The sequence below is a fragment of the Astatotilapia calliptera genome, chromosome 4 (genome assembly GCF_964374335.1).
Source record: "Astatotilapia calliptera chromosome 4, fAstCal68.1, whole genome shotgun sequence".
NCBI classification, from domain to species: Eukaryota; Metazoa; Chordata; class Actinopteri; order Cichliformes; family Cichlidae; genus Astatotilapia; species Astatotilapia calliptera.
In genome coordinates, this window is record NC_137425.1 from 12826576 (window position 1) to 12839823 (window position 13248).

Here is a 13248-nt window from a genome sequence, read left to right on the forward strand (position 1 = left end):
GAGTAATTGGGAGAGAGACATTTAAGCCTGCTGCTAGGCAGCCACTGCTGACTGAAGCTTTTAAAGACGTGTGAGTGTGTGTGAGCGAGATAAATTATATTAAAATAATTGTGCTTGTCATGTAGAGAAGACAGACTACCTCTTGTGAGTCAGAGCAGTTGTAGATGAAAATTTTCGCAGCAATACGTACGCAATATTAATCTGTTACCACAGCGATTGATGATTGGATTCAGCAGCATTACAACAACATCAGCTTGACTATCACAGCGGTCTCCCTTGCTGAACTACAAACTCAGGCATCACAGAGCCAACCCCTGGATGTCGTGCTAGGTGCCAGGCCAGGCTTATCAAGCAAACATATGTAAATATTTGAAGCAGTAAACTTAGCAATCCTGCTGACATGATGACACTTCCTCTTTTACCATCCAGTACCTTTCGTTATTAGTTGATTCTTTCTGCAATCCAAAACGCCAGAGAATTTAACTGAAATTTGTAGGGCGACACCTTAGAATTTACACCTTCACATTTATTTCATTCATGGCTAAAAGCCACATTTTTGCATATGATTACATTATTATAGTTACACAAATTTACAACTAAGTATGTTATACTGTGGTGATCATGAACAAATTCTAACGCATACACACACACACATATATGTGTGAACGTGTTAGAATTTGTTTATATATATGTGTGTATATATATCATCTATCTATATATATATATATATATATATATATACAGATGATATATATACACACATATCTTGTATTTGTTGTATTTCACTATATAATCTTTCCTCTGTAAGCCCAGTGTGGTTTGCATCATTATAATAATGTGTGGTTTTGATGTACATAGAGCAAGCATTGCATAAGCATTAATGGAAACTAAGCAGTCATATACTGAATATTACTGGACTTTCACTCTGTTATTGCTTAAGAGAAAACAGAGATATAAAATATCTGATTCTTGGAGCTCTGAGATGGAAAAGCTCAGTGCAATGTGCTCGGCTTGGGCTGCTAACTTATGATAGTCCTGAAGATGTTTAGGAATCCACTGAGCACGACTAGGAGCTGCAGCTCCCCATATTCAAAGGGCCAGGTGTGGTTCGAAGTATCATTGAGTCTTGGTCCTTCTGTGAAAATACACATATGGATTATTTTCACATGTGATGTCATAAAGACGGGATGTTTCGTGATTAAAAATAGCACTCACCCTTGTCAGACCTTTGGCAATCAAGGCTATTTCAGTGGGCTGGTATAAACAACTTCGTGCCTGACCATTGTAAACCCCATATGGAGACGTTGGATTTGTGGATTCTGTCATAAAAAATGTTATTTTACAGTCATTACTGGATTCATTTTGTTGTCTGTGTGCAATCTGTTGCAAAAACCTAGAGCCACTCCCAATTTTTTAAAATTATTGCGCTTCCAAGGAGCTACACTTTCTTAAAATTGTCCAAGTGATGTTGAGCATCAGTTGTCCATTCTTTCTGAAGTTTTGTTTTTTTTTAAAAAATAAACAAATTGATGCCCAAAGTGCCTTTAGCCAGAGGTTTTGCATATCTCAGCATGGTATAAGCATATATGTGTATGTGCTTGTATGTAACGAAATTTGCTACATTCAAACTGGCATTGACGTGGATAGAAAAATACAGAATGGGACATTATATATTTCAGTAATATTGTGGTCTGAGCCTCAACATTACTGAAGCAGTTTGGGTTTGGGCCAGAAAAACAGTGGTTCTTCGCAATGGCAATATGCTTTGTGCTGATAATGTGGGTTGTGGATAAATAGGAAAGTGGTATACAAAAACAGCAATTTTCAAAATTACAAAACAGTAAACTGGAGAAGGTGTACTGTAGCCAGTGTGGGTCTTCATTTGCTACACTGATGCATTATGTAATATACCACGCAGTGCTTGTTATCAGTTTGGAATAATCCAAACGTGTCTCAATAAAATTTAGAAATTAATTCCTATTGATTACTTAATTACTACTTAATAAAATGTATTAATTCTAATGATTCTGTACCCACCTAAACAGTATTAAACTGCTGAACTGTGAAGTTAATGGCTGACCATAATGTGTTATGCTGTACCTGGTTCATCCATAGAAAAGGCTTTATTTTCTACGTAGACATGCTGCGGGGTGGGCTGTGGCTCCTTCAGAATGTTGTCGTAAACCAGGCTTCTAGCAGGATAGACTTCTTCCCCATCGGGTTGTTCCTTGTTTGGGTCCTCCTGGGTCAATAAACAGATTTCTGGAATTGCATAGAACAAGAGGAACACCCAGGCATTTGACACCACGGCTATAGCCATAGTCGGATCGTCCCAGCTGGAATTATCAACTGCTCGGTTCCCATAGATGTACATGACAATCCAAGCTATCCAAAGTGCCAAAGTGAGGACTCCTGTGACCAGGATAAAGGCTCCATCTCGGCGCCAGTGCTTTTGCTTGTGTGTTAGTGAGGGCACAGACGTTAGCACCACAGCTGCTATCAGAACCATTACATATATAAGAGCCATCACAAAGTCCCGGCTGACAAAGCTGCAGGCCAGGTCAGGAACACCGAGACCTCTGAGTGGGCTCCTGGCCACAGTAATGACAAGCCACTCGGTGTTGATGATCACCTCGACAAGCCAGAGAGCCAGGGCTCCCAGCCATAACATCCAGCTCCTGGGCCCCTGGCCTCCCCTTTGCAGCAGGGCAAGCCACAGCCCATGCATCACCAGGCAGGCCAGACAGCCTGAGAACAGTACTCCAAACAGGTACCTCCGTGCAGCACAGGTAGTAGAATACTGCTCCACAATAAAGGCAAAACTAAGTCCAAACAGACCCAGTGTGAAAACTAAAATGCTGGCCTGCAGGCCCACCATACCCTTTCTCTTCTTGTCTGTCACAAACGGTAAGCTAGCCATGAGCATGACGAACAAGATAAAGGCAGTCAGCACACCAACAGCAGCAACAGCTTCCACTACGATGCCCCATACTGCTGTCAGGTCACACAGATTATAATATATGGAGCTCACATCACCACCACATCCTTTTGGAGCACTAGTTGGGTCCATCGCTTCACTGCAAAAAAAAGAAACAAAAATAATTTGATTACTTCAACATACATGTTAATGTTGTAGTTACAGATTTCATTAATAACATCCCTGATTATTACAAAACAAACTATTGGTTTAAATTGCAAGTAATATTACTGTAATAGTTTAATATTGCTCACACAGTAATATTACTGTGTGAGCAAGTTAAATGGTGCCATGCATATACAGCTGTGCCATTCCACTGGAGTTTCAATATGAAAATGACCTCATTTCTATTTTATGGAGTTTTAATGTGCCATACTAATTACTGTAAATTCAAATATTCATTCAGGTCTCTAAAGAATCCTGGAATTATGTACTGCATTCCCTGGCTGTAATTACAAAACTGAGTCATTCTACACAGAGCTTTAGTCACCGCTCACTCTATAGCCTCCTAAGACCAGCTAATTAGGAAAAGCAGCATTTCAGCATTTTACCATGACACCTAATGAGTATTTCCACACAGTATCCCTGTTCCAGTACGCACACAGGTGTCATTCAGGAATCATATGTATTTTAATAGCAGAATGTATAGTTGTAGGTGTACATTTTAAACCACTTATAATTGAACGGCAACTTAATTATTGTTTATTCTCTTCTTCTGACTGTAACTGTAATATAATAATTAAAGGACACGACATTCAAAAATGAATATGCTTTTTATGCGAACTTTCTGACTGTGAAGATTTCAGATAAAGGTGCCTGTGTGGGATGAGAACATCGTCCTGCTGCTTATTTAATAATTATATTACACCCAGTGAGTTAGCTTAGTTAACTAACCACAAAAACAGGACATGCTGTTTAAAGGACAACAAGTTGTTTATGATTATTTATATAACAGAATCGGAGAGACTTAGAGGGGGAGACAGTTATGATGTTATAAAAATAAAAGACAAACAGGTTCAATCAGGAGTCTTTGCGTAATAACACGAGTCTCTTACCAGGATTGCAATGAGAGCTGTTCCGCTAGCCTCTCCAACAGGTAACAGGTAGATTCAGTCCGATAAAGATTACTGACCTCCGAAAAGGAACTTCCCTTGCACGAACGAGTTGATTTTTTATTGGTGGTAGTAGTTCATCTCCATTTTTACAACACTTCTTGATGATTCGACCAATAATTTCTGTGCGTCAGGTGTTGACTTTTGTTTTGTTTTTTTTCGGGCGGGATCAGAAACGGACCTCCATCGGCCACTCCTCTTTTATTCAGGCATCTTATAGTGACCTCACAGGTAGTCCCAACGAAGTAGTTGCTTCTTTTAGTTGTTATTAATATTCTGTAAAAGTTCTCTAACGACTAACCTCAAACCACCCTGCTCCTTCCCCAGCCTCTGGTATCTACAGCTTCGCATATTCTTTGAGATTAGCACCCGGCCTACTTATTTATTTCAGGCAGCTTACATCCAAACAAAGGGAGCACTCATGTATACAGGCTATGCGAAGTGGTATGACCCATGCAAACACGCCGATCATCGATGACTTTAACAGGTTTTGTAATTAGGTCAATTTTGAGATTAGCCTTGAAATACTCAGCTCCTGCGCATACAGCAGCGTTTACAGTTGCCTATTTTGCGCTCCTATTGTGGAATATAATGACTCACATTCGTATTTTGGTTCAGATGATTAAATCCAATACTGCATATCAAATTTCTGAAATATAGCATTATTATTGCCCAAATGTCTAGGCTACTTTAGAGCAGTTACAGTTACAGGAGGGACTGTATGGTAAGCAGAGCCACCTGGTGGCATCAAGGCTGGGCTGAGTCCTGTGTTTTTCAAACAAATTGGATTACACAACAAAATAGATCTTTCTATTGATCCGTTGTACAGTAGGACATGTCAGTTAAAAACCATAAGATAAATAAGCACATTAGTGAAGGAATTGATTTTAAGCTTTTAGACTGTCAGTTTTTCAAAAAGCTCTGCTTTATTTTATCTTCCATCAGTAACTTTTCCCCCCATTCCTGAAAGTTATTCAGTGGTGTTTTATGCCATAGTCTGTGTTTTCAAGTGGTTGCAGATCTGACAATTTATAAAACATAAACATGATTTTGGGTCAGGGGGTTAAACATGTTTTCAATGTTGTGTTTCTCTTTGCACTCTTTTTTTAAAAGCAGTCTCTTTCTCCTCTAATTTTAATAAACTACAAAAAAAATTTTTAAAAAGTAATAAAGTTTTTGTTTTTTAATTCAGTGTAATATAAGAGTAAGCGTCTCCTCACTGGCTTCACTGGCAAGTACCAAGGTGGACCTATTGAAGACAAACTATGGAGGACGTAATCGGCTACAATAATCAAAGCAGGAGAAAACTGAAGTCTGCAATAAATGTTCACAATTATTGGTTGACAGTAGAGGTGTGAAGTTTTTCAGATAAAAGAAACACAACTGGATGAGCTGTAACATAAGAAATTAGAATCAGAATACTTTATTAATCCCAAAGGAAATTATATAGTTACAGTAAGTACAGAACAGACTGAACTAAATTAAATAATAAAATACATTTCAAAGTTAAATATAAGAAATAGCTCTAATATATACAAATAGCTCAATTAGAAATATCCAGAATATTATCAAGATTAAATATATATGATTGACATTTAAACTGAAAACTATAAAACTTTGCAACTATTGTACTGTGTACTGTGCATTAGATGGAGGAGTTGTACAGGGATGAGTGATTTCTTGTGTTCTTCAGTCTTGCATTTGGGTAATCTCAGCCTCTCACTGAACCTGCTCCTTTGCAAGCATGTCATGGAGTGGATGGGAGGTATTGTCAAGCATTGTCCTTATCTTGGACAACATCCGCCTTTCCGAAATCACCTTAAGGGAGTCCAGCTGTATCTCCACAAAATTCCTGGCCTTGCAGATCAGATTTATTGAGTCAACCTGCCTACCTCAGAGAAAATCATGACAAATGTTAAAATACCTCAGCCGCTTCAGAAAATAGAGGTGACTCCATTCCTGTAGAGTGCACTGGCACTTTAACCCTGTCTAGTTTATTATCTATGTGTACTCTGAGGTATTTACAGCCCTCCACACTGTCCACATCGACCCCCTGGATTGAAACAGGGGGTCACAGGTTTCCTGGTCCTCCTAAAGTCCACAATCAATTTTTTTGGTATTGTCACGTTGAACTGCAGATGATTCTGCTCGAACCACATGACAAAAAGGAGTCCACCACAGCCCGGTACTCCATCACATCACCCTGACTAATGCATCCAACCACCGCAGAGTCATCAGAAAACTTCTAAAGATGGCAGGTCTCTATGGTGGCTGAAGTCTCAACAATCCAGGACACAAGAGAGGCATTTATTGCATCGCTGTCAGCTGATCACCCAGGAGGGTTGGCCTGATACTATTGAATGCACTGGAAAAATCGAAAGAGATGATCCTCACAGTACTCACCGGCTCGTCCAGATGGGCATAGACACAATTGGTAGATGATGGTGTCCTCAGTTCCGAGGTGGGGCTGGTAAGCGAACAGAAGCAGATCCTGATATGGTCTGACAATAGGTGGGAGCTGCTCAAGGATAAGTCTTTCCAGGGTTTTCACGACATGGGAAGTCAGTGCCACGGGTCTGTAATGGGGGCCACTGAGACGTGGCATCTTTGGTACAGGAACAGAGCATGACGTCTTCTACAGTAATGGGACCCTCTGCAGACTCAGACTCATCATGAACAGTTTATAAAAGACTGCACAGGCCTTGAGGACATGGGGACTCACCCCATCTGGTCCAGCAGACGTGCCTGAGTGGAGTCATCTCATTTGTCTCTGAATTTGTCTCTATCTGCTTAGACGTAATTCATATTCTTGCTCAGAAATAGTCAACTTTTGTGCATTAAAGCATCTGAAAGTTTTATGCATTTACATTCATTTAACTTTTTTTTTTTTTTTGAAAATTCATGACTGTCTTGTTTGAAACCCTGGCTAACTGATGCTTTCCCTCCCTGTTTAGAACAAGGGTAAGGTCATCCAGGGCACCTTGCTAAAGCCGGCTCTGGCATCCAGCCTGTACTTAACTTATTGTTTATACTGCGTGATGGAGCCCCCCATGGTGCATTGATCTCTCAATGGATCTTGTCCCCAGGGGTGCTCTCACAAATCCAGCAGTTTGTCAATCCATCCTTTTGCATTTTGGTCCGCTCAGATTCTTAATAGGAGGTTAGATCGAAGGAGAAAGCAATGTGACCTAAATGAAGGACATGCACTTTTCAGAGCTTTAGGCCTACTTTACTGTGAATTCTGCTTGCATATACCAAGTTCCTGAACTGGTAAACCAAGCGAAACCCAGTTAATACATAAAAATATTCATAATATTTACATGCAACAAAACAGGCTGAGTAGTTGACATAAGTCTCAGTGTGATGTCTATATTTTCTGTCTAAAGCTAAAACAGACTGAGATGATGAGATGCTACCATATATAATCCTGTACCCTGTCTGTATTGTCTTGTCCAGTTTGTTGCAGCAGACCTCATTAGGACACCTCAGCTGCACTGCTCTCCTTTGAGAACATGTCAGGTTATTCATAGAAGTGGCTCAGGTTTGGGTCTCACAGGACATCTCTTCTCCTGCATTTTTATTGCAGCCTGGCAGCCCTCAGCACTTCACCACAACCCAGTTCCATCTGAAATGGCCTCTCTCCTCGTCTTTCCCAAAGTAGGTAGATGGGCATAATTTTTAAAAACACTCATCACATTGTTCTATTTCACTGAATATCGCAACTAATGATCTTGCAATGATCAAAAAACACCCAATCTATATATTTCAAGAATAGTTTAGCAGAGATCTCAGTATTGAAAGACCCATCACTGACAAGCAGTTCAGTACTAGCTGAGTGTTAAATAAAGGTTAATTTAGATGAGAATGCAAACATCTCTTTGAACCCAGGGGACATGATTGAAGGAATTATGTATTGTTGTCATGGTTGCTATCTTACATCAGAACCTACTGAATATAGGTGTACCCCACCTACTCTGTGTTTTTTGTAATTCTCTACTGTCACGTGGTTAGCTCACTTTTGAATCATTATAGCATTTAATATTGATTTTTATAGATGGGAGGTTAGTATGTTCCCTGCAAGCAGCAAACCATTACCTCCATATCTAGCTGGTATTTATACTAGATACTCTCAATAAGTACGCCACACTTTGTGGTGCACTGAGTGCACCTGAAAAGGAAGAAAAGGGAAAATGTTTTACAAGTACTTAATGATGCACTGGGAAGTCTCATAAAAGCTTATTTTACATGCCCTTTGACGAAGAGCAGAAATTCCAAAGCACATGCAAAAAAAGTCCTGATTGGCACTTGAGTTTGATAGACAAAGCTTGCCTCAAATTGATGCGCAGACCCAGCACCAATGAAATTATCCTCACATTAGTATGATTAACATGCCATCAAAGAAATAATTGCACTCAGCTGAAAAATGGTCTAATAAATGGATTACGAAATTTGATTAACTGCAGTTGGTCACACACATTAGAAACTCAATTACTTTTGACAGATAGTCTCAATGCAACCTGCAGTAATTAACTGATAAATTACACAGCTCTGATTATACTGAACTTAGGTACCATAAAAGAACATTTTCAGCCCAGAGATCTGCTGCAGTTTAAGTGCCATTAAAATGTGAAACTGTGTTGTTATTGATTCTTAATAGTGGCTAACCCCCACTGACTTTAAACTAAAAAACATTAAGCTGAGTCCTTGGCTGGCCCGGTGTTGCAGATCAATGCCATGTAACATCCAAAAGGGAGAAATTCAAAATCAAAGCTGTCGCTATAGCAACGCCCCTGCCAGATTCCACCAATCAATGGAGTCCGTGGGGTTGTGAGATGCGCCAGGGAAAGGCCAGCGTCCTACATAAAGAGTCCAGGACAGGGAGCCGGGCATCACACAGGGCAACACACCTTTCTGCACACACATACGACAAAGGCAAAGCAGTGAGAAGAAGAAGGGTTAGGAAGAACGGAAGAGTGGAGAAAAGGACAAAGGAAGAGAAGGAGGGAATAACTAAGAAGATATGGTACGCTCATGTGAACAAGAGATTCCTGCCTGGGTCTGTGTGGGCACCCTGCTACTCTTGATCCACTCTGTCACAGTTAGCGGAGGTAAGATAGCAAATTAAAATCAGTAGTTTGAATTTTGCTACTAAAGAGTCTTCTTGCCTTTACATCTTTTTTTCCCCCACATCCTACACTCTAAGGGAAGCTGTATTGTTCTATTTCAGTCCAGCTCCCCCCATACAGTCATGGGTAGTAGGGCACATCATGAATGTGTGGCTCGTGCCCAGCCTCAGGGCAAAGGAGGGGTATTTATCTGTTTCTCTCATCCTGTCCTCATCTGTTTGTGTGCTGGGTGCAGTGAAAGACGGGCAAGTCCATTTGCCACTAGGCTTTGTGCCAGCACAGTAGTACAGCAGAGTACAAGTGCTGAGAGGGAAATCTCCTCTACTCCTTAAAAGAAGGGCTGATTGTGACAAAAGTTATCGAAGGCCACATTATGCTGCTGTTTGATGTGTGTACACAGACTCATTTAATTCTTATTTATTAATGTGTATAAACCAATTCATGTTGATAAATAATTTCCCCCAGGGATCAATAAAGTATTCTGATTCTGATTCTGATTCTGATAGCTTTTTTCAAGCTTTAGTAGAAGAGGCACTACTTTTTAAGTTGTCTACTTTTAACTGAATTTCACATTTGTTATTCTTTTTCTAAAGAAATTCTGCAAAAAGATGTAACAGCCATTGTGGGTCTTGGGATTTATATTTTTTAATTGATCACACCATGCCAGAATCATTTGTCAATACACACTCCCATATACTCAGCTGGATCACAGTGCTGGCTGGCTAATTGGAAAAATGTTACTTTGAAGTGGGAGCTCTTGATTGCAGTGGAGAAATAAAGACTGTGATGCATCCCGGGAAGCCAAGTGTGCTCCCCCTTGTGTCTCATTAAACCCCCAGTTAACAGGCCAAGAAGGCTGCTGATGGCTGTGGCAGAGCAGAATGGAATCAGCGACTTCTCATGCTGAGTCTTTCATGTATGATTCTCCAGTATGTGCCACTTGTATTTATGCTCAAGAGGACCCATAGAAGAATCCATCTGCAATGGGGCTGCAAACTCAGGATTCATTTTGGTGCACCTGGTATCTGATGTTGTCTGAGTCAGCCACCTGGCTTGTTGCTCTCGCTCCCTATTAATTGAGAAGAGAGGTAGAGAAGGATGTGCAAGTCTGCTTTTCCCCCCGGCGCATTTTGCCAGTTGTGGTTTAGTCGAAAGAGGTGTGCTATTCCAGTTCTAGATGTGTCAGATATGATTTAACTTGTAAGAAAAAGATAGAGAAAGAATCAATCTGTAATCAGAGATGAATAATACATTTTCTTTAAAAAAAAAAAAAAAAAAGCTCAAGTGATTGTTGAGTTTCTGAGAAGTGGAAATCATCTTGCACTATTTTTTCCCCACAGCTGCCCTGAAGCATGATGTGGCATTGGATAGTGGAGCCACAGTGCTAAATCATACTATGAATTTAGTGCATCGTATGGAGACCCTGCTGGCCCTGGGAAACGGCAGTGATGTCACTCTCCGTGTGGAGACCATCAACACGGACGAAGTGAAGGTGATCCAGGCACACAGCCTGGTTCTTACCCTGCAGAGTGATGTGTTTGAGGAGCTGCTGCTCAGCCGCAACACCAGCTCTGTGGTTCTGAGGGAGACGCCTGACTGTGCAGCCATCTTTGAGAAGTTTGTCAGGTGAGCGGGACTGTCAGATGCCACGATTTATTGAGACTGATTTGTTACTGGGTCATATCGTTGATGACTAAAAAGATAGACACGTTTCCTATTTTTCCTTTCTTTTCAGATAAGTAAAATGCTCCATCTCCATCTCTATTCTAAATTTACACTTGCTCTTTGAGGCTTGCAGTCTAAAATCAGAGAGTGTGGGCTTTTTTCAGTGACTCAGATGCGTGCAGAAAAAAAGATTCAAAATATAGTATGCCCCACAGAAATGTTCCTTTCTTTTAACAATGCTTTCAAAAAATCTCTTTGCAGGTATCTGTACTGTGGTGATATTTCTCTGCGGCTAGATCAGGCTATTTCTCTACATAAGTTGGCAAGCAAGTACCATGTGTGGGGCTTGCAGGAGGGTTTGACCCAATATATGACTCAACATCTCTCCAGTGATTCACCCACAGGCCACGTGGTTGGTTGGTACAACTATGCTCTACAAATTGGGGACATAACCCTGCGGGACAGCTGTCTGCAGTACCTGTCCTGGAACCTGTCTTCTGTGCTGCAGAGCAGAGAATGGGGCTTCATCAGTGAAGATCTTCTCCTCTCCTTGCTCCAGCGTTCTGACCTCATTCTGCAGAGTGAGCTGGAACTCTACGAGGCACTGGAGGGATGGATTAACCAGAACCAGCCTGTTCGTATGACAGTGGAGAGTGCCCTGAGGGCCGTTCGATATGGCATGATCCACCCTCAGCATCTCTTCCGTCTTCAGAAACATTCCCCCCTCATGGTGAAGTATTATGAGTCAATCCGTGATCTCCTCTATCTAGCTTTCCAATTTCACTCTGCCTCGCCTATCCAGCTTGCCAAGTACTTTGATGTCAACTGCAGTATTTTTACTCCCCGTAACTACCTGTCCTCTGCCTGGGGATCACCTTGGATCATAAACAACCCCACCCGTGACGACCGGAGCTTCAGCTTCCAGACCCAGCTTGGACCCAGTGGCCATGACTCCAGTAAGAGAGTGACATGGAACGCCCTGTTCTCACCTCGGTGGCTCCCGCTCAGTGCCAGGTCAACTTATACCGAACTGGGTGCTATGCAGCCCACCCGCACGGAGGGAGGTCGACCTCGCATCATTGTAACACCAGCCACTTCAAGCCCTGACTTTGCCGGCGTGAGTTTCCAGAAGACGGTGATTGTAATGACAAAGCAGCAGGGAAAAGTGGTGGTCAAGCATGTCTACAACTTCCACCAAAGCACAGAGGAAGCTGGGGATTTTCTGCTGGATGCTGATCTGCAGCGGCGTGCATCCGAATACCTGATTGACAGCTCCCTCTATCTGCACATTGTAATAAAACCTCTCTACCATACCCTTCTTGTTGCCAGGAAGTAAAAACAGGAATTCACTGAGGCCTCATCATCAGTGATCCACCCACACAATCACATGCACATATTCCAAAGTACACTCATATCACAATACATGTGTATGTGTCAGATCTGTGACAATTCCAGTGTTGATTAGTTTGTGCATTTTCTTGTCTTCCAACTAGTAAGAAAAAGATTTGTCTCATAAAATAAAGGACTCAAAATAACAGCTCATAAACTGCTCAGCAGTGATTATTACAGTAATGATGATGGGTTTTTCATGTTTTCATCCATATTGAGAAACAGTGTTACTGTACTGTATTTATCTGTTTCTGTGTGGCAGTTTTCCCCTTAAATGTATTCAATCTATGTGATCTAGTAAGAGAAGCAAGGCTGACATGGTTAGAACAGAGTGATAGTGGCTTCATCAGGGTGTTTAATATGGAGCTACCAGAGAGAAGGAAAATATTAAACCACAGAGAAGATTTCTAGATGTAGTGAAGGACATGCAGAGGGTTGGTGTGGTAGAGGAGGATGCTAGGGAGAAGATGAGATGGAGGTGGATGATCTGCTGTAGTGAGCCCTAATGGGAAAAGGTAAAAGAAAAAGAATACGAAGAATATGTTTTTTAATAGGCCAGTAGACGTTTTCCTTTAAAATAAAAATGTTATTGAGCTTACTTTTATGCATTTTCTCATCCAGTACTCTGTAATGAAACATTTACTACATGGCACCCAATTCCTGTGATATGCTCCTGTTTGGATCTTGCATGCCAAACAGTGGAAACTGAAGTGAAATCCCATTATGAGTGTTCCTTAGAATAATATAGTTGACTTGCAAGACTGTAGAGACTTCTTCTTTTTATTGTTACACTTGAATGTTGCCTATCTTTTAAAGAAAGTCCCTGTGTGATTCTCCTGGAACAAATAAAAAAATCTGTATGAGAAAACACAATTAGAAAAGAAATGTATGTGGTGACTAGTAAGGATTTCCAAAATAAACTTTGATAAACTAAAATTAAGGTAATCTTTTCGTGTGGTTTTTTTTTCCTTGGGGGGAG

The 13248-nt window shown here is 40.9% G+C and overlaps 2 protein-coding genes across 3 annotated transcripts; one reads left to right on the forward strand and one right to left on the reverse strand.

Annotated features, from left to right (window-relative positions):
- Positions 1 to 505: 505 nt before the first annotated feature.
- Positions 506 to 4413, reverse strand: LOC113020678 (G-protein coupled receptor family C group 5 member C-like). 2 transcript variants are annotated; one of them, XM_026164842.2, is made up of 4 exons: positions 4033 to 4413; positions 2101 to 3077; positions 1216 to 1319; positions 506 to 1135 (listed from the first exon to the last, which is right to left on the reverse strand). In XM_026164842.2, the coding sequence occupies exons 2-4, from the start codon at positions 3068 to 3070 to the stop codon at positions 1067 to 1069; spliced, it is 1143 nt and encodes a 380-aa protein (XP_026020627.1). In that variant the 5' UTR covers positions 3071 to 3077; positions 4033 to 4413; the 3' UTR covers positions 506 to 1066. The 2 variants fall into 2 exon arrangements, with proteins under 2 accessions (XP_026020627.1, XP_026020626.1); XM_026164841.2 differs by having other exon boundaries at positions 748 to 1319; positions 4033 to 4174.
- Positions 4414 to 8960: 4547 nt separating this feature from the next.
- btbd17b (BTB (POZ) domain containing 17b) lies at positions 8961 to 13209 on the forward strand. The gene is made up of 3 exons (XM_026164843.2): positions 8961 to 9197; positions 10556 to 10841; positions 11142 to 13209. The coding sequence occupies exons 1-3, from the start codon at positions 9110 to 9112 to the stop codon at positions 12214 to 12216; spliced, it is 1449 nt and encodes a 482-aa protein (XP_026020628.1). The 5' UTR covers positions 8961 to 9109; the 3' UTR covers positions 12217 to 13209.
- Positions 13210 to 13248: the final 39 nt, after the last annotated feature.